This window comes from Danaus plexippus (genome assembly GCF_018135715.1).
Source record: "Danaus plexippus chromosome 18 unlocalized genomic scaffold, MEX_DaPlex mxdp_20, whole genome shotgun sequence".
Classification (NCBI taxonomy): domain Eukaryota; kingdom Metazoa; phylum Arthropoda; class Insecta; order Lepidoptera; family Nymphalidae; genus Danaus; species Danaus plexippus.
The window spans coordinates 2,891,054-2,917,179 of NW_026869853.1; the positions used below are offsets into that span (position 1 = coordinate 2,891,054).

At 30.8% G+C, this 26,126-nt stretch overlaps 1 protein-coding gene across 3 annotated transcripts in view; it reads left to right on the top strand.

The window, feature by feature from the left end:
- Positions 1 to 26,126, top strand: part of LOC116772818 (uncharacterized) — a 137,983-nt gene that overhangs the window by 89,781 nt on the left and 22,076 nt on the right. For all 3 annotated transcript variants that reach the window (XM_032665086.2, XM_061528482.1, XM_061528483.1), the window contains one exon: positions 15,527 to 15,669. In XM_032665086.2, the coding sequence (XP_032520977.1) occupies positions 15,527 to 15,669 (143 nt within the window). The remainder of the gene's footprint in view (positions 1 to 15,526; positions 15,670 to 26,126) is intronic.

A 26,126-nucleotide genomic window follows, 5' to 3' on the forward strand; every position in this document is an offset into this window, starting at 1 on the left:
CACGATCTCATACATCAAATACACATATCCATATCTACAGATCCTTATAACAATATATATGTAGATATATTCGCATAATGTGAAACTTGGGTCATAGACTAAAAACTTTACTGCCGAACGCGACAAACTCTTGGATCATTGCGCGAAACTCATCAATCTCAAACTTGGATAAGGGCTTAGAGGAAGGAGAACTTAAATCCAACACGGAACATCCGACAAATCTTTCAATTAATCAAAAGAACTATAATTGTAAAAGATATATCACAATATCTTGGGGACGCTGCAATGATATATCAAATTACAAATATATATTTTTATTATTTACTATATACAAGTCATATGTAAATGTTTATATTTAGTTTCCCTAATCGTGTAAATACGACTGTATTACGTTTTAAAGGTCTGAAGGGATAAGAATGAAATTTCCTTCACAAAAGATATAAGTCGTTATTTTTCAGTACCATCTTGTTAAGCCTTTGGAATGAATTATAAAAGTAGGTTAAAATTATTTATACATATTTTTTTTTTATTTTCAATGTAATATATGTTATATTTTATATTAAAGGATACGTAATGCAAAGTTAAAATTTATGTACATGAAGTAATATAAAAATATGGATTAATCAAAATTACTGCCTTACATAAAAGGAATTTCAATAAGTAGTTATTTTATACCTTTTTTATATTATAATTCCTTTATATTACGAAAAAAGTTCAGTACTGTCACTGTAAACGAGATAATACCACGGCATATAATTAATGAGCAAGTTTAAAATTACAACTTTGTACAATGGGATTTGTTTGTCATATACATGAAATGACATTCTCTATACAAAAATCTAAAAATTAAAATTTCAGCAATTTCACGTAAAATCCAAACAAAAAATCTCTATATAACTCTTTTAAATTCATTGCATATGAAGTCTGCCAGGTAAATTCTGAGGGTAGAAACTAATCAACATAGATAAAAAAATATCTGCATTTCATTTCAGACTACACGGCATACAAAAACATAATTTATTTTCCGTTGTAATTCTTTTTTTCCGAACAGCAAAGCGTCGCACGTATACGGACTTTGCAGGAATTCCTTTGCGTTATTAATATCCTAAGCAAATAAACCGTAGAGCATGCCAGTACGTGTATCAAAGCATTGGTCTCTTTCACGAGCGTACGTTGAGTGTACTTAATAATATTTCGTTGTATCTCCCGGGCCTTTGACTTACTTTGCATTCACTGATACATTCTGCTGTGTAATATCATGTCTACAAACATAATGTTTATCCAGTATTCCAAATAGCGATTCGTGTTCAAATTATTTAAATCAAGCAGTGTAAACTATATTAGCATAAAACTATGGCTGGTGATAGAAATCAAAACATATATATTATGTTTCTAAATAATATAATAATTATTTTTCAATGAAAGTTTATATTTTTACTTTATTATGTCACTGACGGAAATGTTTACGTAAGTGTTCGATGATTCGCTGAAATTGAGAGGAATATCGCTGGATATCCTCTTCACTACGAGGATCTCAGGAGTGAGGCATTAAATAGCCTGTCAAGAGTAACGCTCGGTTCGCCGCATAGTAGAGAATTTGCGTTGTCGTCACACGCTCTTTATCCTCGCCCGCGGGAACGCTTTGAAAAATGACGATTTGACAACCCTGACGCAAAAACACTACCACACTTAACGTTCTCTTGTGTGAAAAGGGTTTAGCTTCAGTGTTACAAATTTAAGGGCTGATTTTTTTGGATGTTTCGTACCAAATAGGTTTACCTAATCATGATAAATAAATTTATTATGTTAGAATTTCTTTTAGCCCATTCTTACTATTATTTAGAATTTAAACAATAGTTTTACAAATAATATAGTACTCGACTATATTTTTTTTTACATTAAGACGCCTAATAATGGGAGTTCTTAAAAATGTCATATGTACCTACAACTTAAATATGTATTGTGCGGAACAAAGCCAATATCTTTAGATACGAGTAGATTTGTTATAGTTTAAACCAAAACTATGACATGACGTAAGAGTGACCTTTAAGTTACACAAAAGTCGGGAAAATATCCTCAAATAGGTCTTGTTAGAATAGTGTGAGTGACTTGATTTAGATAACCGCCTCTTTATCTCCAAAAAGTTGCCAGTATTTTATATTATTTTTATATTTAATTGAATGGAAATAAATCTTTATATTCAAGAGAATTATAATTTTAGATATTCTCATTACAATTGAGCAGCGTTGTTTTATAGGTTTCAAGAACTTTTGACACTATTTTTTGTCATCCCATAATTATATTTTCGAATGTTACCAAAAATAAATAAAAAATGATTACGTTCATCTTTATAACACAGAATCTGTGATTTAAATCAAAGGATTGTATAATAATCTCGATTCTATGTTATATGATTGTCAAAACATACAACATATTGTACCGATTTCATCAATATGGTATCTAAAAATGTGATTAGATTTATGTAACTTCTAACCTCCAACGATTATATGTACAATATATAATGTCAGATATATGTGGTATGTTTTTTTTTTTCAGATATAATGATATTGTATATTTGAGGTTGCTGAGAATCAAAATATATTTCCGTAGAAACAGCCATCCCGCCCAGAGGGATTCGATTGTATTGCCAAATAATGTACGATGTACTTATTATTGACATGTAACATTTTCTTTATCTTGTGTACTTCAAGGATAGTGTTCGGATAATACCTACGGAAAAAACATTTCTTTTCTATGACCATAATAACATTTGTGAAGTTTTTGATATTTAAAGGGCTCACCGTCATGGAATGTCACACGTTCCATTCTAAATTTAAAACCTCGATATTAAATATGCACGAGTTAAGAATTTCAAGAACAGATTCGGAACAACTTTTGAAACGTTCGCAAACTGTGAACGTGTGCTGTTAAATTTTTTATTTTTTTTTATTTTTACTTTCCACATGTAATTGAGTTTTATATAAAACAAAAACGAACTTACTTTGAATTGCTTTTTACATTTTCTGCAATATTATTCAGCAACGCTATAAAACTTTAAGTGTTATAATTGTGTAATCACATTCATAGTTAACTGTTTCATAATAAACAAAAATAAATATATCGATTATACAAATAGGTTTTAAACGGTAACTCAAAATATTCCTTTCAAAAAAACATTACAAATCATAAAATCTATCAATTATGTAATAATTTAAAGACTACATGTGTAATGATTATAAAAAATAATAATAATATTAACCATGTTCAAAATACAGTATCATTTATATTCGATACAATCTTATATATCAAGTTAATAAACTTAGTAAGTAATTAAGGAAATTAACACAACTCCCGACATTGAAACAGCATCAAAGCAAATCAATATTAATTAATAAGTGTATTTAGAAGCATAGCAAAAAGGGATGGGCGAAGTTGAAACCAACTTTGCACGCTGCATTAGCAAATGGGAGACTTTGTTAGGCAAACGACAATCCTTTGTCGATACTTGCACTCGTTAAAGTACTTAGCTTAACATAAAAAAGGCACTATACATAATGAAGCACATTTATTCTACCTAATAAACATTATATTTTCTTTATTTGTACGCCAAGCACTACTTTTATCTTTTAATGTAATGGTCTTCGAGTAATAGATGTTTAATTATTAACTTACAACTATACATATATTTTTAAACAGACAGATGAAATTTGAAAAATAGAAAGTGTTTGTTTACTGTTTCAATTGAACATAATTTGTATAACAGAATTTTATTTTAAAACGATGTAAGTCTACTTCGAGATTCGAATGTAATAAAGAATTATGTGGAACTTTCTAGCAATTAGGAATTTGAATCGAGGATAAAGAGACGTTTTGGTTTGCAATCAAGCAGCAATTAGTATGCTTGTACGCGGTCCCTTTTGTGTATTAGTCACAATACAACGCTATTAATATGAAATAAAAATTTACTTTACTTGAACATATATCTACATACACAATTATGATCAATATAAAATATGTATTATAATTATAGCTCTGTTCTTTTCGTACGATTTTTGTACAATATCTTCTAAAAACGAATTGCCTTTCACAATCATATATTTGATTGCAATATTACATGCAATGTACATAAAACTCAATGCTTATTCAATGTCTTAAAAATATTAGATGCTAAAAACGCAGACGAGATACCGGGCTACGACTAGTTTAATAAATCATAATATATAAACGCAACACCGGCCACTTCTTTTACGAAATGTAAATATTATAGATCTCAACAAGAAAATTACAATGATTCCCGGAATTCTTGAGATATGAATTATTAGATGTAAGCATTGCATTTTAACTCTCGTCTATTTTTATTTTACAAAAAATAAAACAGTACATTTTTTAAAATATTAAATTCTTTCTACATTCTGTGAATCCTTGTAGCATTTCTTATAAACATTCAGTCCGTTTGTCCAAGTTTAAAGGCACGTTCCTAAATGTACGTTTATTATTTTATAAAGGAATATTTTAAAAAAAACTGTTGGGACATATAATTTAAAATACATCCCACTAACTCTAGAATATGTATGAACTATTTTTATTGGTTTGATTATATTTAACATATCGAATATTAAAGGAAAATCTATTATCTATAGAGATCACATCACATAAACAGTTAGAATTGGAACCTTCATTTGATTCAGGAACTAAAATCGCTTACATCTCGTCTCTCCGAGATCACGGTTGCTGTGAACGAACCGGATCGTCGGTAACATGTACATATAAAATAATAAAATATAGTTCCATTTAATAAAATACATTTACATACATGTTTCTTAAATACATTTAACAGCATACGTATACTGTTAATGACAAAACATGGATTCCATTATCATTAGCTTCCATGACAGCCCTGATGGATTATGAGATTACTTTAATAATAATAGTTAATATTATATGTCTTAATCCCATTTACGTTATAATAATATTAACATTACAGATACAAACTTAAATTCCTATGACTTACTATCAACATTTCAACATTCGTGTAAATTAAATTAATTTGTAGCAACTGAAGAAAAAACCCTATCTATGTATGTTTAGAGACAGCGTGTATTTCATTTTTATAAAGAAATCGTTTTTGGAATTTATTATGTTATAAACGCTATATATATTTGTTTAAACTTATAATCGGATAGAAACTGTATGTACATTATTTTTGACGTATTTTAGTATGCAAGAACAAAGTACAACATCATTTGTCTGGCGACCGCACTCGGCAGAAGGGCCAGGAGTTAAGAAGTTGGTTTATTATTCATTAAAGCGATGCCGGGTAAAGCTCACTAGTCACATTTCAAGTAATGCTCAACTAAAACCAGGAGTTACTTATGTCCTACAAATTAAAAGAAAATGACTGAAAGAATATTAAAATTAAAAAACATACTTTTAAATTATACGATTAAATATTGAAAATAAATGGAAAGGCATTTCAAAATATAATTTATTTCAATAAAGACGGGAACTCTTTAGAGGAAACCTTTTTGTTGTGATTCAAATTACGAATTACGAAGACGTGAATAGTCTTATTTCTTGTAAATTAAAAACTATACTCATTTTATGCGAGATCTATAGTATCTTAATGAATCTATAAATTATTCTTATATTAAAAAATAATATTGCTTTAAAAAAATAAAGTTTTTTTTTTAATTATAATTATGGCATCAAATCTAATATTTTAGTAGACAACATCAACATCATCATGAATTGGAATGCTTTATTTAAGGATGGCTGGGTAAAAATATTTTTTTCTTAAAACCATTAGCTTATATTTTTAATTAACTTTGAATCAAGCTAAATCATATGGTCATTTTGAATGAGTAAAAAAATTCTGTCATTTCAAAAATGACATCCTAATTATAATATACTTTTACATAGTGATGTGAAAGTGAGGTACATTGAAATATCGATAAACAGAACACGATTCAAAAAAAATAATCTTATTTTACTATAGTTTAATAGCAAGACTGAATGACGGAACTTAATATAATAAATTAATGGACCTACATTACACTTGACATCATATTATTATGTATCAATACCGACCAAATATAACTAATACCCAACATACGCATTATTAACTAAAATACATTTGTACATGAGATGATACAACTTTCCGCCCCTAGTTACCGATATGATCGCGTCGTACTACTCAAAATTAAAGTTTTCTATAACAACTAAAGAAGGCCATTCAAAAACTTTTAGTTACAATGTAGGACTATTTCAAGGTTGCTGTTTGTCTCCAATTGTATTTAATATTGTAATTAACATCTTAGTAGATAAATTAACCAGCAACGAGAAAAAATGGGGGTATCGGTTCAAGTTTAATAATAAATACACGGAATCCATTTTAGCCTTCGCTGACGATCTCGCAATACTGACACGTAACCCCAAACACTGTCAAGTACTATTAGATGAAGTGGATAGATTCTGTGAGTGGACCGATGGATTGAGGACAAAACCATGTAAATGTCACTGTCTGTGTCTCGGTAGGCGGAGTACAAGATACACCTCATACGATCCGGGATTATCGTTAGGCGGTCAATGCATTTCTACGGTTACAGAAAATGCACCATTTAAATTTCTCGGTCGGAAGATTGATAATATAGGTCGTACTCCATCTTTAGAAGGTATAGTAGATAGCTTTTTAAACGATCTCAACAAGGTAGATAGCCAACAGATCAGTAACGTTAAAAAAGCTTGGATCTACGATAATTACCTAACTTCACGTTTAAATTGGCCTTTCCTCGTTTATGATTTCAATAAAACCCTTCTGTCAAAGTTAGATGCAGGCGTCATAAAGATGTTGAAGTTGTGGCTCGGGCTCGCGCTAACGGCTGATTCATCGGCTTTATTTAGGGATCGCAATAGTTTTGGGATGAGTCTAAAAAGGCCATCGGAGCTCTACAAACACCTGAGAGTTTCCAAGAGATACATCCTGGGGAAATCCCAGAATGACGTCGTTACATCGCTCCCAAAAGACAAAGATGCCCCAGAGCTAGAGTCAAGGCTTCAATTCCACAAGCAGTTTATGATAGGAGCGCAAAGTAACAGAGTAGGGTTAGGGTCAAGTAGGAAGATCCAAGATACGGATATATTGAAGTCTTTTATTCGGCAAGACGAGAATGATAAATATAAGATCCATGCAATAAGTTTAGAAATGCAGAACGAGTGGTTAGACATAGGAGATTTTTGCATCCCATTAGCACTAAAATGGCGCACCTTAATACATGATTGGTCGCCAGCATTGCTAAAATTCTATCTCAATGCGTTCCAGATGACTCTCCCAGATCAAAGTAATTTAGTGAGATGGGGTAAAGGTACCGAAAAGACTTGCTATATCTGTGGGAAGGCAGTTGGAACTGCTAGGCACTTGTTAGTGGGATGTAAGGTACTCCTTGATAGCGGTCAATACTCGCGTCGTCACGATAGGGTTCTAGAAATCATACGTGAAGCGGTTAGTCTTTCGGTAGCCAGAGCGCAAAAGGAAATAACCACAAACGAGCGATCAGTAGGTTTTGTGAGAGAGGGCACTAGGGCTATAAAAACAAATGTTAAGCCTTACTCCATCCTTAAAGCGGCTACGGATTGGACTATAATGATGGATACGTATGAAAAACAATACAAAATCCCCGAGGATATTTGTGCGTCGGCCTCCAGACCAGACATATTTATGTATTCGCGAATCTTAAAGCGCGTTGTGATGATAGAGCTTACGGTTCCTTGGGAAACCAACATCCCCAAAGACCATACCATCAAGGTCAACAAATATTACGAGCTCACAAACGAACTCACTCGAAATAGGTTCGTCGTGGATTTATACGCGGTAGAAGTGGGAGCGAGAGGTATAACGGCTAAATCTCTCTACAACCTGCTAAAAGACTTGGGCCTGTCCAGAACTCACATCAATTCGTTCTTGGAACGTACTTCGAAGGCAGCCCTAGTAGGTTCTTTTCAAATATGGTTAGGTAGGGAGAGGAGCTTGGACAGTGGAGGTGAGCGTTTAACGCGCGTTAGTTAGGGGCCCCTTAAACCTACACCTGGGTCGCAAGTCCCAGGCACTGTTGAAGCTCCACTCCCTGCAACGCAATGGACCCGGCACCCGCACGGTGAATCCATTGAATGCTAAGAGGTTTCGTCTCTGTAAAAGAAAAATAATTTTCAATGCCACGAATTTAAATTGTATTATGTGTTCTGATAATATGCTATTTCAGCTATAAAATTATATAGTATGTCAATATCACTATTTGTTTCTTATCTATGGCTTCATTCGCACTGGAATCGTGAATAGTTTGGCCAATGTCAGTCAATATTCTTAATATTATGTCAATATTATATGACGTAATTCCTGTCAAAATATACACTTTTTAATCAAAAGAGTTTCAACAAGCGGTTACCGCCATCTAACATTTCTTGTAATAACAGAAATGATAGTATATCGACAATAATTAAGATATTAACATCAACAGAATCACAATATTCTTCGACTTAAATTTAAGTTCCTATATTTGTCTTTGTTTTGTGATAATAACTGCAAAATCTTAGTAACACACTAATGAAACTATTGTTAAGTTGTTAAGATAGCCGTACGTAATTCCACTCATCCAATCATCCAAACATCCGTTGACATATTCCACCATCTAACTATAAGCCTTCGTGTTTGTATCGTTCATGTGCAAAACATTCAGCTAAAAAGATGAATTCCATGACAATAACATTATCCTGTCATACATAGCAGAAAAAATGAAAATCTAGAAAATATATATTGCCCATATGAAAACAAATATCTGAAAAGTATAACTTTATAAATGTTAATATGTTATTCAAATGATTATTAGGTTACCGTAATACAAGCGATGCTGTCTGCATACATTAACATACAATTATAAATATGTACGTCTATACACTGTGATAACAAACTCCGCGGAGGATGCGACATTATCAAATTACTTATCTCGCTGCTGCATTCCCTACAGCGATTCGTGACTGTGCCAGTCACTTAACAAAGTCATATTTGATTGTACTCACGAATGTCACTCGATTGTGAATAGTGTAATAGATTGATGTACTAACTCTTAAAATCATTTATTATACGAATGCATGCATTAAGGTATTTGAATGCATGTCGGAAATAGAATTAGCATATTCGTGAAATGTTTGTACTGAAATTGTTCAAAGATGTCAACCTTTAAACCGAATACATTACAAAACGTTGTACTCCTTAATTAACATTCAAGATGGAGCTCCATCCGTCCGACGCTGCCACAAGGGAGCATGTTAACTTAACTCGGAATTCTTTACATTTACTGTTCATACACCGGCCGGTATCGAGATTAAAAATAAAATATTAATATTTTTCAACAATTACAAAATAAACAATAGTACTCTGGTCCCTATTTCATTTTAGTATTTTTATTGGGAGACCAAAACAACTCGTCAACATTTCTTCGTAATCGGATGATAGAAGCGCCTTGAACAACAAAGTAAATTTTATTTTTATATATACGATGTCATGAATACGCTACAACAGAGTCATTTCTTTGTTTCTATAAACTGAGAATTATTCATTAGTTATTGTAACAATATTTATTATATATATATTTCTTAAACGACTCTATCCGATATTTTTTTCCGTATTTCATTATATATCGTTACTAAGTTGAAAAACATGTTTTAAGACACATCAAACTTCCGACAAATGAGAAAAGTAAATAAAAAGTTTTTTCAGCTAATGGGACTTAAAAAAGCTGTCACAATAAGGCGAGTTTTACACGCTGAAATGAAATTTTACTTTGATATATTCGTTTGACTTAGAAAAATATTTTGGTACCCAAATCAAATAATATGTAATTTGAAAATTGCCGATACAATTACTTGTTGCATTGGTTTGAATTTTTTTATTTTTTTTATTTTTATGTTTACTACGTAATACAACAAAAGGAATGATAATAAAAAGGAGGAGAATAAAATTACTATGCTATTAATGAATCGTTCTGTACGCATCGGTTTTTTGACGCCAAAAAAAAAAACCCACGTGCCATAAATCACAGACTCCATAAAAAACATCTTCAATACATATTAGGTCGACTGAAAATTTAGGGTCAAAATGTAAATGAGAACCGAACTTTATCCTCGGTATAATGTAATGTGACAGTGTTGTATTTGTAATTCTAAACACTTGCACGAATATCCATTGGTTGCCAAATAGATATAAGTTGGAAGTGCCTAAGGGAAGGACGCGACCCGCATGGCAGAGAATATGAATTATTCCGACCCCACATTTAGACCCTCACGCATGAACTGATCGAGGATATTTTAATGTTAAAAACATGATATATCATACGATTGATATACATGCAGCACTCATAACTTCACTAACATTACGGATTTATACTACGAAGCAAATCGAAACAAACATACATTTTATTTAAATTATGTTTAAATTACACATATTTTATTATATAATTTTTTTGTATATTGAAAATCATTGTAATTTTGTTACAAAATATAATGTTTATATAAAACAATAATGAATCCGATAAAAAATACATATAATCGGAGATATATATTTCTGAACTATATTTTAGACGCGTCTATTAAATAATATCCCAAGCCAGGCTCACTCTGCATCCCAAATAATCCTCGCAATAAACAATCACCACGGATCTGTTTATCTTAGATGCATCAAATAGGTTTAAGTATTCTTAGTTACGTGTACCTAATATTATTATTTACAAATATAAGTTCCTTATAAACACATGACAAAGCTTGGAAGAGGAATCGTAATATGATTTTTAATAACAGTACCTTAGCCAATTCATTCTCCTTGGATTCTCTCATATCTTCTATATGATACGTATGCCTTAATGTGTTTATTTCGGCTCGACGTTGGCTTTGAGCCTGTGACGTATGAAATTGACTTTCTGCCATAATTTTCCAACTGAAAGAAAAGGATTTATCGCCCTCAGGTTACCCTTTTTATTTGGTTCTGTTTATTTTGATCGACGGGTTAAGTCTATGTCATATTTATTATTTATTTCTTAATTATGTATGTTTTTATGTTACGATTTTACCAAAGAAACTTGAGTTTTTATTGTGTGATCTTTTGACAAGTAATTTTGATGTCGTAATTTTGTTGGGTATATTTAGAGCGTAAAAATGATATTTAGCCTCCTATTTTTCTCATTATTAATTTATATGCTAATATTTATAAAATATTGAACACAATGAAGTATATTTCATAAATAATTTTTAAGAAAATATCCTGATAACCATTCAAAATAAATACCAACGAAAGTACATTTTAAGGGCGAACCCAAATGCGTAAGGGCTCTTGAAATTTTCGCATCACTTGGAACTTAGCCGAGCAACAACCTCCCCGAGGAGCGTTCTCATTAACCCATACAAGTTTAAGAACTCCACATAAAATAAATGAAGGGCAAATTTGTAGTGGGCCATGATGGAACGAACATTTGCACACTTGATGTAAACAGATACTCTCATAACTCATTTAATGTTACACAGACTGAACAACATTTGTAAGCAAAAGGTATAACAACCCGTTCATATTTTAGTAGTCTACGTACTGCGATCTTTATAACCGAAGCGATAAATTTATAACACGTTCAGAAACTTTAAAATTATATGTAAATCGTATTATCGTAAGATCAAATGAATATCAATAAATAAATTAATATATTACTTACTTCAATGAATAAATAAATATTAGATATTAAATAATATTTTATGAGACTAGTGTTTGCGTTTTACATTAATAAAGATGATGCGTTATTATTTTTATTTTCATATTTTAGTCGCTAGCTTTATACTGAAATTAAATAAAATTGTATTGCATAATCATCCCTTTTCCAGTTAAAGTGTGTGCTGCAAATCAATCAACCCGTTTTAAAAATTCAATTTGATTTGGTATTTTATTTATAATATTATATTATGAATATAAAATCTTTATAAAATTTCATTGACATAAAAATTACGTTATCATATATAGAAAATGTGGAAGTAAAAAGTATATAACACATTGTATTTTGGTTTAAACATATGTATACTCATATACTTGAATGCTTCTTCATACCAAAGAAATTTCTGTGATAGCTTGACAAGTGTCATTCACCTTTTAAATGTAGATAATAAATAAAACCATTTCCACCTAAAACAAACTGCCTTTCATGTTCCTTACGTCAGCTCGAGATCCTAAATCAATCTTAATTTAATTAACAATGATGTTCTTTAACGATCGTTTCCTCACAACGAGAAGCCTCATATACTTGTCTTAAATGTATAAACATTAAATGTAAAATCACCGATGACGGTTATAATTAGTTAAATTAATAATTGCATTATTCCTCTCTGTCGACAAATATTAGGACTCATCAACAAGGATTACACAAAACATGCAAATCCGACGGCTACCGTTTAGCCGTCAGTGAAAACTATACGGCTGAACGCACAGATTCATATTCTGATTGACAGATATCAAAGCAAGCAACACAATATAACGTCTATTTGCACCAGTATTCTGTAATTGGACATGTGTACAGTAATTGAACATGCATTTCCCATATATCATATATAGCTCAATACCTAATTGACTTAGAAGCGAATATGTCGTCTTGCTAAAATCATCCATGTATCAAATTAAAACAAACATTGTATGTAATCATTAATACATACGGTCATATAATCGAGCAGAAATGACCACTAATGGAATGGTGGAAAAATGATGTCCCATCATTTGTATCCAACCAGAGCGGAACAAAGTGCTCGCTGTCAGGAGACACGTCACAAGACAGATGCGAAGCCGATGAGATGCTTTTATGCTTGTCTCATCTAATATAATAGATATTCATACAGAACACAAATAATTCACAAGGTTTGGAAATAAAAATATTTATTGGTAACCATTTTCAGATTAATTTTGGCACCGGTATAGCTCCACATTTTATATTATTTATGGATATAATCTGTGTACTATTATCTGTTCTGTGTTTGGCGTAATTGATATATAATATCTCTTTTATTCTCATAATACTTTCTTATTTATCTACATTCTAAATTTGGCTGTCTCTTATAGATAAATAAATATGTTTTAGTCAAATTAATAGCGATAATTGTGAGTCGAAAAATATGCTATATATGTCTATTTATTCTACATACTCTTACATATTTTATAACTAGTAATTATTAAAAGCAAATTTATTATTCATATTATATATTCCACTTTACCGTCCTATAATAATATTTATCGTTGTATAAAAGATTTTTAATGGCTCTTAATTTTCGGTTTCTTATGTAGATACATATATCTAAAATAGCAGTACTGAAAATACTGTATAGAAATGATTTTCAAATCATTTTAAATAGTCTCAATCAATTTATTAATATATTAGTGTTTCTCACACTTTAGACATTTTGTCAATACATTCATATTTATAAACTTACCTATACAGTTATGTCAAAAACAAATGTCTTTTGAATAGAACATTTTTTTTTATTTATTTCGTCTTTATGTATGTATACTTGACACTATTACTTTGACCTTAATATTAAACCTTTATAGTTACCGTGTTTATGGTAAGTAAAATTTTAAATTTCCAAAATATTCCCTACATGAAATAAATACCAAAATATAATTATTCTCCATATACACATCTTTTTCAAATTTCAGAAACATTGATATAAATTGTAAAGCCAAGACATAATTTTAAATGCATCACGTGTATACAATACCAATTTCATCTACCAACTCGAATTAAAGATCTGTTTAAAATAAAGGACATTAAATACATTTATTGTAAACAAATTTCTCACATAGTTTTTGAGCACTGATATAGTATTAAAATCAATACCTCTTACAGAAATCAAACGTGTCATACTCTAGACCGGTTATAATGGGTCGCGAATCGCGATGTCACTGAAGTTACAAATCCTGCTTGAGTCTGTGAATTTTATGTTGCTATTGTTTTGTTGAATTTTATGTTATTAATAGTTATTATTAATTTTATTAAATTATATATTAAACCCAAAATCAAATCAATATAATGCATTGAGTGGCAGCAAACTAAGTGAATGACTATTCGACAATAAATACCACGATTATATCAGAAGCATTCATGAAATTTCATAACAGAGTTAATAACAAATATTCCAGAGATTTCGACATAATATTTTCCGATAAAATGTATTTCCATTGAACATTTACAAAACAAATCACGAGGTAGGTGAGTAATACAGATTTTCGTTTAATTTAAAATACTAATTAGGTTGCATACTGATTTATTTGTGTGGCTTTTATATAATTCAGCCATTGAAATCGCAACCGGAGAATTCACTTTGTAGCGTTATTTGATTTAACGTTTTACGTTCTCCAATTTAAATTTCTTTGTCAGACCCAGCCAGGATTTGAATCTTTGGGATCGGGAGAACGAAACTATTTAAAAAAACTAATATTCTTGATTGTAGATTTAAATAATAAAAATATTTATATATTTTTTTTATTCCAATAATCATAGATAATCATATAGAATAGATGTTAAAATAGAATAAATTCAATGCTCCTGTTAAACTAACTTAACTAAAACGTCGCACGAATTTAAGAATAAAAAATCTATTTTTTACTTAATACAAAGCCTTGTAAGTTCTTATGTTACATTTAAGTTCCCTTTTAAAAGTTAAATGATTCAAATTCGCATCCCACATCGTATCGCTCCCACGCAGGTCGGTTGCGTTTTCGAGCAACCACTTAAATAAATCGTCAACATTTATCACAGGGGAATATTTCGCAGCTCAAATAGGTGCTTCGTTGCGATCCGTCAAATACAAATGGGACGTTGAACTTTAGCGTGGAAGATACAGAGAGTATTTATCTTCATAATTTTATCTCACTCATTTGGGGTGTGGCATGTGAAGAAAACGAGAAACCGTATTTAAGATGAAAACAAAACATACCGGCTTCTCACCTCCCAAGACAATCCAGCAGTCATAAAAGCATTTACATATTCAAGAAGCTCGAGTTAATTATTACGTAACCAAAAATATTCTTTCAAATATATGGTACTACACATCATAGACCTTCATTTATTAGACCTGTAAGACTTAAATGAAAATAATATTATGGGATTTCTAGTCGTGTTTTATTATTTTTAAAACTACATATTCCACACGTTTCGGTTACTTTGAAGCAACCGTGATCACGGACATCTCGACTGAAAATAATAGTTTCGTTTAAATGAATACTCGCGAAAGTCTTGGATCTCACTATAAGAACTGTCCTATAAAAGATGAAAAATATTATATATATAAAACTACTTTTATATGAAAAAGTGATGAATGACCTAGAACAAGTAGTGTCGTTAAAATTAACTGACAAAATACAATTTATTGCATAATAATTAATACTCTGCACAAACAATGAAACAAATTAATTTGTCCATTTAATAGCCAATTAATATTTGATTATTGCCAACAGAATGCACGACATCATCATCGTCAAGTGTGAGCGGTGTCACGAGGGTGTCTGTAGCGGTGACCGGAATAGAGTCAAAGACCTTGGCCAAAAAGGTCCGACCTAAACCAGCGTCTCCGAACCGCCAGGGTCCGCAGCAATGTCAAGTGAGTTAAAATTATCAAAAAATTGTTTAATATTAAATACGCTAACATTCAATTATTAAATTTATGTCCTGATCTCAAGGAAACATTAAAGACGAGATTTGAGATTACATATAATAAAAAAAGCTACTCCTATAATAATATAGGAAGAGCCTTATAATAAACCTTCTCAGTGCTGTCTCGATATCCTATTAAGAAAAAGGAAATATAGAGCTGAATAATGAAACCTCAGCTCAGATTGAATCGCACATTCTTTATATTTACTATAGTTATTGCAGTTCTGAATGCGTAAGATTGTGTGGCAGGAATTCGGCTGAATAAAAAAAGGGTCCTGGTAAAATTTACGGTTAGCATGGGCTAAACTTGTGGACAAACGGAACCGGTAAGGTCAGCGAATAAAATAGAAGAAAACATTGCATTGGAAGTAAAAATTACTCAATATCATAACTATGAAACACCTAAAGTTACACATACTATTTACGTGCAGCATTCACGATTTTATTATAGAATAATAAGAAATCAAAGGTATCCGACAATCATAATAAATAAAATAATGAAATAATTTCCTTATTTCAATTCATATCAAAGAGAAAACACTGCATAAACTAAAAGTAAGATACATTCTTATTTAACCAAAGTCCATTCTCTATATGCTACAAGACGTAAGTGATTTGTGTGCCCAATGCACTTCTCTGTAATAAGATACATTGCGGTTCTTCTAACTCCACGATGCCTCTTACTAAAAATAGAAATAATACATGGTCTCGTTTAAAAAAAACGTAGGTGTTGATTTGTAGTGATGTTTCAAAAACAAGGAACAATTTATTTCGTGCATTGTATTACCTACCTAATACAAAAAATAATAAAGCTTTTTTTCACAAGACATAAAAACCTACAAAAGGCATGGCAGACTCCGTGTTCCGGTTACTTCCTTCACAGTAACGAGCTATGGACCGTGCTGATTGCTTTTATTTGTCTTCTGATCTTGGCAAGCATACATCCAGTTTGATCAATACAAAATCTAATACAACTAGGATTTCTTTGAAGCAAAATATTTATTACATCGTTGAAAATAATAACAAGCCTCTTTTTATTAATTTTACAAAGTCTGGCGTCCAGGGTTTCTTTTAATTTATTTCGCGTTTTTCTTTCGCAGACAGTATAGCCTCCGGTCATTGAACGTATTGGTTTTATTTTTTTTGCAAAATTGCTTCAAAGTAACTGCTTTAAGATATACTCTTAAATAAAGTTACACATACAAAAATATTTATCATAACATAAATAATAATATAGCCATAGTTTCTTCCACTTAGATTTTTTACAATTACAAAAAGGACCTAACTTTATTTCAATAAAATACTTTGATTTTTTTATGCTTTATATTTTTTTTTTTGCAAATTTTTCATTCATTCTTTAAACGATTAAATTTATTTTCTTTAATAAAATAAAAACGAATAATGATATCAAGATATAGTACCTAATTATAAACCTTATAAAGACATTTATCAAAAATACTTTTCTTGAAGCGTAAAGCCTTAATGATATAGAGCAAAATCTACATAATTTTATGAAAAAAAAAAGTATTTCAAAGTATTATATAAAATCAAAAGGCATAAGCATTTCAAAATAACATTATCATAAGATATTAGAAGGAAAACAGCAATTTGTGATGGAAATACGAATGTATCAGCGGAATTGTAACACATTCAAGGGGAAGGATAACGAATGATTCGAGAAACTGTGTTTATAGGTCAGCCGAACGCGATCAGAGAGGGGACTGGGTGCCAAGGCTGGAACCCCTTTCAACAGTATAACCAAGATTAGTTCGAATACCGTCCCTATTTTAACACTAGTAAAATTGCTTTTGAAGTGACAGTGCGATCCAAATAATGCGTTCCAAGCGGAATACCTACCCCATTTGTTTTCGCAGTTAAATAAGTTTTTACCGACGATGTTTACAGGTTTTCAATTTAGAAACCAAAAACAGAAGTAGAAAACCGGCTAAAATAGTCGAACATTCCAATATAGGAACAGTGTTTTAACCGAACGAATAATGATAAGATTATCCATTGTCCGTAATTATCACAGAAACGTGGCAAAAAACTAATTGATTGTATAAAATATTATATGAATTTAAATGAAAATAATTAATTGACAATAATGATAAAAATAAATTATTTACTTTCAACGACTACATAATTTACAAACGTCTGTATAAAATTTTATCTAATTGACTTTAAAGTTCAAATATTGTTATTCATAATTCCTGGAAACTTCACAGAATAACTTACAAAGGCGAAATATAATCAGATACCGAAACTTGCTCTAACGGAGCACGAGATTTGGACTGATAGGTATTGCTAATTGGACAGGCTAATAGCCTTGATGGCCCTTGCCAATCAGAGCTTATTGATGTCGCTAGATCTTTACCGACCCTCGTCTCGCTTTAACCCCATCTCGCTTTCCTAATAATTAATCAAGCAATTATCCAAATCGTTTGGATCATTTCCAAAAATAATTCAATACAAAAATATTACTCACAGAAATATTTATGGCTATCCGCTATCGACGAAACTCGACAAAAACCTTACATTGTAGTGTAACGTTATCTAAGATGTGAGATGTGTTAAGGACGCAAAAATTGTCATACCTCAATCTATCATGTATAAGGAAAAGTAAATAGACGATATACCTGTAGCAGCATTTCGCGGATGTCCTGTTTTCAGAGATTTTGTTAACAGACGGAAAATGAATTAAAGGATGACATTTTATTTGAATTTCACTCAAAGATTTTTATCATTTATTAACTGACCGAATTCCTAATAGTGACAGATAGCAAAACATTTTAATGACCTCAAAATACTTCTATTCTAATACACAAGCTATATAAATTGAAATTTCCAAAACAATTTAGTATGTTTGGACACGAAAAAATCTATTCTTACATACTTAAATGTATTTTGTATCCTACTTTGCGTATGCCTTAGCCACGAAATCATTAAACAACGACTAACAAAACATTTCCGGCTTAAATTATGATATCTGATAAATATAATTCGATTATTGAAAACAAAAAAAATTATAATCAAAACAATACTTCCTACACCGATACGAACGGAATCAAATAATATCTCTTCATTTGATCCGACCAAATTATGACGAATTCTTATTTCATTTATCTGTCCGTGAGTGGGGCGCTGAAACCGCTGAACGCGTATCGAATACATAATACTGTTAAGTTCTTAGGCTGGCTACACACTGAGCATATTATATCTGGATTAACATAAACGCTGTTCGTTTTATTCATGCTAACATACTTCTTATGAACTATATTCAACTATATATCTTTTGAGATCAGATGTTTAGATCGAAAACATTACATCCATGGCAAAACATTTTATACCTTCATTTTACTAAATCGACCCGTGTATCAGTTTTAACGAGTCAATGAGATCTAAGATTTTCGCGAGTATTCATTTAAATGAAAGTAGTGTTTCATTTAAATGAATACATTAATGATTACTTTGCAGCAACCGAAACGTCGGGATTATGTAGTTTTTTAAATAATAAAATCCGCGTAGTAAATCCGAATAACACTAGTTTCATTTAACGAGTCAACTTTCAAAATTTAAGGAAATATTTTAAATTATTGATATATAGCTCGTCTCGATTAAAGTCACCAAAATTTATGATAAATATTCATGACTATTTTCTAATATAAGTTAACTGATTTGAAGTTCTAACAATTGTTTGTATTTTTATTTTTCTAAGCCGCTGTCGTAATATCTCGGACCTTAACTTGGGTCTGGGCCAGACATTTGCCATCTACCACACGATGTAACTATTAAACTATATTAACAAACTTTAAAGTTATTGCGAAGAACACACCACGGAAGTTGCTGTCAGTGAAGATTATGACTTTTTAGAAAATAGTAACTTAAGCGTTTATTTAATTTTAAATTTCTTATATCTTTTCAATTTCAACCAATAATAGGTAACCGAATTCTCGTTTTATATACTCGATTTAACATAATATTTAGGTACATAAAATATTTCCTAGCTGAATAAAGCCCATGGTCTTATGCATTTTTGGACATGTTTCATTTATTTGAATTTTATTTCTCAATAATCCTAGCCCCAGGTATAGTAATATCAGAAATATATACGCGTACGTGCACCCAACGATATGTTACCCGATCATACAACAACAATCAATTGATTGATTGGATGCTTCTTGATATTTGTTTAGGTATGGGAATTGAACGAGGATATTTTTTAGATACACGTATATGTTATATGACAATCATAAGAACTATTTCTAAAAGGACAGTATTTTTCAAAAATTATTAAGATTATATAAGCTAACAACGTATGTAAATCTTTCTTATGTATATCAATGACTGAAACTAATGCCGTGAACGAGATCAGACCTCCTGGATCGGTGCCAGATATAAAATAAGATGAATATAATTTGGAAAAAGTTAGAAAACTCAATTTAAAAACTATGGTTAATTATATTGACTTCTACAAAACATTTGTGACTGAGGCTCCCTTAAAGTTCTCGATTCGTAAGAACTATAATGTTCTTCACAGAACTGCGTAACATAAGTGTTGGCATTATCTAACTGGTCCTAAGCTGTGGTCTGACACAAAGCCAAACTGAAGCGCTTGGGTGCGTGCCAGGGTACGATAAACCTTCCACAACAGCATTAACTATATCTTAGATAAATAACCAACAAATAGTCACGTATTGTGAATGAAATAAAAAAAAACATTTGAAGTACAACGAATTAATTAAATAATACGAAAATTGTTCCGTTCGAATCTTGTAAGGGTTTTTTTAACTCGGCTCAAATATGGCTTGTAATTCTGTAATTACTACTGTAGTGAACACTGCTACTAGCAGCCACTATAACTTAAAACGGCAGCAGCAATTTATGACGTTAAAAGCAGATTTAGCTGAATTATAATAGTAAGAGCAATCGTGAAGTCAAGCCGTTACGTGAAATATAGACCAAGTAGTTTTAAAATGGCTTAACCAGTTATGAGACGTATTAAAGGTCTTAAAACAAGTTACAAATAACATTTAGCCTTAGAATAATACATTGCGTTACTTCTATTATGAACATGTTATAAATAAAAATAAAAATAATGATTTTCATTACGGTGTTCGTTTGATTCTCTCTTAGAAGTAGATTTGAACCAAAATACTTTGCATTAAAGAAACATTGAAGCCATTTTGATATCGTCTGCGTACCACGACGTGATTTCTGGATCATTTTTACTTAGTTACAATGGAATATTGGTGGAAACGACATAATAACAAAACATAAAGTTACCTGGTTCATATTAAAGCGAGCCAATAAACGTTCTCGGCAGACGGCCAAGCCACTTTAGGTAATTCCGAATGAATGGGAGCGGTACTGTACTGAAACTTTAGCTTATAAATTTTCTTAGCCTTATTAAATTCTTAAATCACATAAGTATTTCCTAATAGTATCCGACTAATATTACGTATGGGGAATTTTGTACTTACGAAAATTGCCTGAGGTATCTCGTTATGATGCACTCTCATGCAAAAAATGGCTGAAGGAATTTGCATTGTAATACTTTTTCATAGATCCCTGACATTATCGATTGATATTAAACTTAATGCAGTATACTTTGTGAATAAAGTACAACAGTATACATGGAACATCAGCATGGGTTGTTATGTAGGTGAAGCATAAAAACGACGTCTGTATGTACTTTTGTGTAAGGCACTACATATACACGCATGCATACGGAAGAGTTGTCGTAAATTATGTGTATGCCTTTAAGATTTTATATGCAAAATAAATGTTTCTTTGCGTTTAATTTAGATAAAAAAAAAAAAATGTAATCACCTGTTCCCGTCAGCCTCGGGTTTAGGCCGCTGTGATTGATGAAGGTTGGATCCAATGGATTTCTTTGGTAAAAGGAAATTCTCTTTGAAAGGTGTATTATTGTTAAGCTTTACACGAATACAGTTTATCCTCAACTCAAACACGCACGTGGTCAGACACAAGCCTCAGATAATCCCTCGGGACGTTCTTGTTTTCTTAAAAAGATAAACTTGGACCAATCGAGGTGTTGGATTATCTCGACAAATTCGCATTATATCGTTACGTTGAAAGGAAATTGTCGGGATAAATTACCGCACGGTTAGTTAAACAGCGATAGACGTTTATTGTAGAAATAATGATTTATTGTGTCTCAATATATTGAATTTGTTTCCTTGACATAGTAACAGCCCCGCTTGGTAAGATACTTATCATGCGCGCGCCTATTATTACATAAGTAATTTTATAATTTGAAAGTATTTTTTAATAATAAATTCTTTACTTTATATAAGATTATACATCATTAAATTTTTTTCTATCATACAAATGGTGGTTTAAATGATAGAACTGAAATTTATATACGTCTCAAACATTTATCATATTCATTAATTATCTTTAATACAGCACACGTTTTTGTATTGACAAGAATTTTATATAAAACAAAAAGCCGTTTCTTTTTATCATTGAAAACAAAATTAAACCGAAAATTAATTAAGCCTCAAGGAGACAAGACAACAATAATAAGAACAAAAGACCATCCGTAGACTTAAAAATAATTACAACAATTGTAGAGGAAACACTCCATAATATATATTAAAAGAAAAAAAATACGCGCCTAAAATAATAATATATATTTAATAAATGTTTTAAAATATATTCAGGGTATAAATATAACGCATGTGTGAGCTTGCATAAAACATTTTTGTCAGATTATATTGCTATCATGTACATAATGTCTATTCAAATTTCTTTCGTAAATAAAATCTTTATCTCTAACAATATTTTGACTTCGAACGCCATTCATATTCCAGAACTATATGACCTTAATTCCTGAAGCAATTAGAACACTGTTTCGCGTTCATCTCCGTTACGTAAGGTAGAATTGAAAATAATTAACGTTTACTTTGGAAGACAAAATCTAGGGAACGGAGACAAAAGCTTTGACAGGGTTGACTAATGATCGGTGCTCACGAATTAAACTCCAAGGTACAGTCTGGACGTAAAAAATTATAAGATATAACCTCGTTGTATCTATCTTAGATTTTTATTTTCTTATGATAATATTATAATGAAAATACTTTATATTTTTGCTTTAGCGCGTTTGCATTTTTATGCCATGACGTTTTAATGGCTTTGCGAATACATAAAATACCTTTTATGCTGACAAAAAAATTTGGCAATGGAATCAAACTAACTAAATAAAATAGTAAATATCATTATTGCAAAAAATTGTAAGTAAGATTAAATTTGCTTATGTATGTATATAGGTATATGTGTATGTAATTTTGTTAATACTATTTAAAGGTTACAAATTAATTATTAAAAAGAAAATTACAGAGAAAAAACATACGATTCTCCATCTGGCGGTTTTTGTATTATCTATATAAATGTTGTTTTATGTGAAGTTTATTACTGTGCAAAGAGAAACGCTGTTTGCTTTATGTCGGGAATATTTTTATGTACGCTCAGAGGCTTTAATCGATGCTTCACTAGTTTGTTTTTCACGATAGTCAGTTAGTCTACTTTCACTAATATAACAGTTAAACTATATACTTACATATAAGTCTTGTTAACAGTTTTCGTCGAGTTGAATTTTCTTAAATGATCAAAAAGATTTTTCTTTCTTTTAAATTTTTTTTGAGAATTGGAAATATTGATGTCGCACAAATATGTTTTAACGGTATTAATCATGTGTAATATTATACAATGTATCATGAAATTGTAGACTTACATAATGAGAACTAAATGTAAGGACTCTTTATAAGGAAAACTCGTAATTCTGGTCACTCCATATGTTACTATATAATACAGAAAATATTGCATAACGGTCACGGTGGCTCTCCTAACGTGGTAGTTAGGATAGAACTTAAATTATAAATATAATTAAAGTTATATACTATACTACTGTATTTCATATACTACTTTACATCAAAAAGTCCTTGTGTAGAAATATAATGTTTTATGTTTTCTTACACTTAAAATATTACTTTTTTTAAATAAAAAGACTCTAATTATCAGTTAACGGGCTTACTTCGCGAAACCCCACGAAGCCCAATTTACTGAGATATTGAAAATATATTAAAATACATTTATATTTAAAATTCTCCAAATCTACTTAATTTTAATTAAGTCAGGATAAAATGTTTTAAATAAGCATAAAATAATTTTATAAAATCAAAGCTGTGAAAATTTAAACATAACAACAATATTATATAAGTATATGTACATACATATATGAAAATTCATTAAGGTATGTATACATTTTTGTTCTACAACACTTCAACATACGAATTGAGAATTTTAATTAATATATTTATTAATATATTAAAAATTTAAGTACGAGTTAATTTTCAAAAACAAAAAAACGGAAAATGTTTTATAAAAAGGACGCAACAAATATCAGTCTTAATTCCCACAACGCACAGATCCGACATCCAATCAGTAATTGAGCTATGGACACATGATATGAACGAAGACGGGTCGATGTCAGCCATTTACACAGCTTTATTTATCAATGAATGCATCATTGAAACGAATATCGACTTGTAGATAGCTGTGATTAAAAAAAAACTAGCGTGTACCATTAAAAGCACTAAAACTTCATTAGCTTCTAATGTTTTTGTAACGAACTATTTGCGTTCCATAAATTCGTGACCAAATAATATTTCAACTTGTAAAAAGGATTCAAAACAAAGGTTTCATTCTACTTTGAATTCCATCCACGATAGTAAAAACGTTGTCGTTGAAATAAAAAGGAAAATTGAGATTACGTCAAGCACAAGTTACATTTTTCATTCGATCACTATATTACATTTGTCGTACATAAAAAATACATTTATATGTTTAATTTCAACTAGGATATATTATTTCAATAATACCTTCCTTCATCTTTACATGGAAAAATCTTACCTGTTAAGCCTTGGATACGAAATAAAATGATTTCTACCTAATAAGTCTTTTCTTGAAACTAATCAATATCGTTACGTTAAAATGGTAACAGTTTCAGAAATACGTTAGTAATAATGAGACAGTCCAAAAGCCATTTGTTGAAACTGTATAGTTTAATCGATTATTCAATCCCGGCGTGTTCTTAGCCGGAAACTTTTCGACAGTTCCGTCATTTCAATAGAGCTAATAAGTAATAGCCGATAGTTTGCATGGAGGGCACGTGCTCTGCTGACGGAGATGTCCCAACTAAATAGAGTTCTTCAACGATTCCCACCAATATATATATATTTTTTTAATTATAGAGATCTGTAGAGATTGATAACACGTGAAAATTTCGTAATGTATTGATGTGAAAATGTTGTTGTGTCTTAATTCAAAGTAGATTTAAATGTCTGTTCGTAAATACAACTCGTACAGATTATGTATATAATAGTTAAATAAACGAATAAATACTTATATTAAAACAAACGCGAACGGAATACCTGAACACTATCTTTAATTGGCCATTATCTGTGAGATATTGACAAGGAAACAAATAAAAATATAAAGATAGGTTATATTTGAGGCGTGATTGTTGTTATATCTGACGGCTTAGGATAGCCGTGATCCGACAGCGATCCGATGTCTCCAAAGGAATTGTTTCACGGAGAATAAACCTCCATAAACCCCCACTTTATTTGCCATCAAATAGACTTTACCACTTGTTTCGTGATTTAGCCAAGTGTAAATAATAATTATGATACTTCATATAAGGTTTTTTATTTGAGACTAGCTGTTACCCGCGACTCCGTCTGCGTAAGAAAAACAATAAGAAACAAACTTAAGCCCGTATGCGCCCTGCCTCCTACTCGCGCGTTATAGTTTCGGGATGGGGATTCGGGATTTTGTTAAAAAGTACCCTAAGTTACTTCTTATTACATCAACTATCTGCCAATAAAAGTTCCGTAAAAATCGATCAAGCCATTTCAGAGATTAGACGGAACAAACAGACAGATAGACAAAAATTGTAAAAAAAAATATATATATTTTGGTGTATGTATCGTATGCATATTCATATGCATGTAGTAAAAAACGGTTATTTCAATATTATAAATAGACACAAAAATTTTATATATTTGTATAGATGACTGGAGGTAATTTGTTTTTTCGTTATGTGTATATATTTAAAAAACATCAAGATTTGAAGCCGTTTTAAACCGAAACTGAAAATGTTAAACACAACAATACATATCAGAAAATGGATAAACTCCTATTTATTAAGAAACCTTTATTATCTAAGAGTTTTCAAAACAATGTAAGATAAAAAGTCGGGGCGACCGCCGTTTTACTTGCATTTTAGATGGGGTTGCGACCCAGTAATGGGGTCATCCTGTAATATTGCAATTATGAAGATAAAATCTTAATGTCATTATGATCTCATTTTTTAAAAAG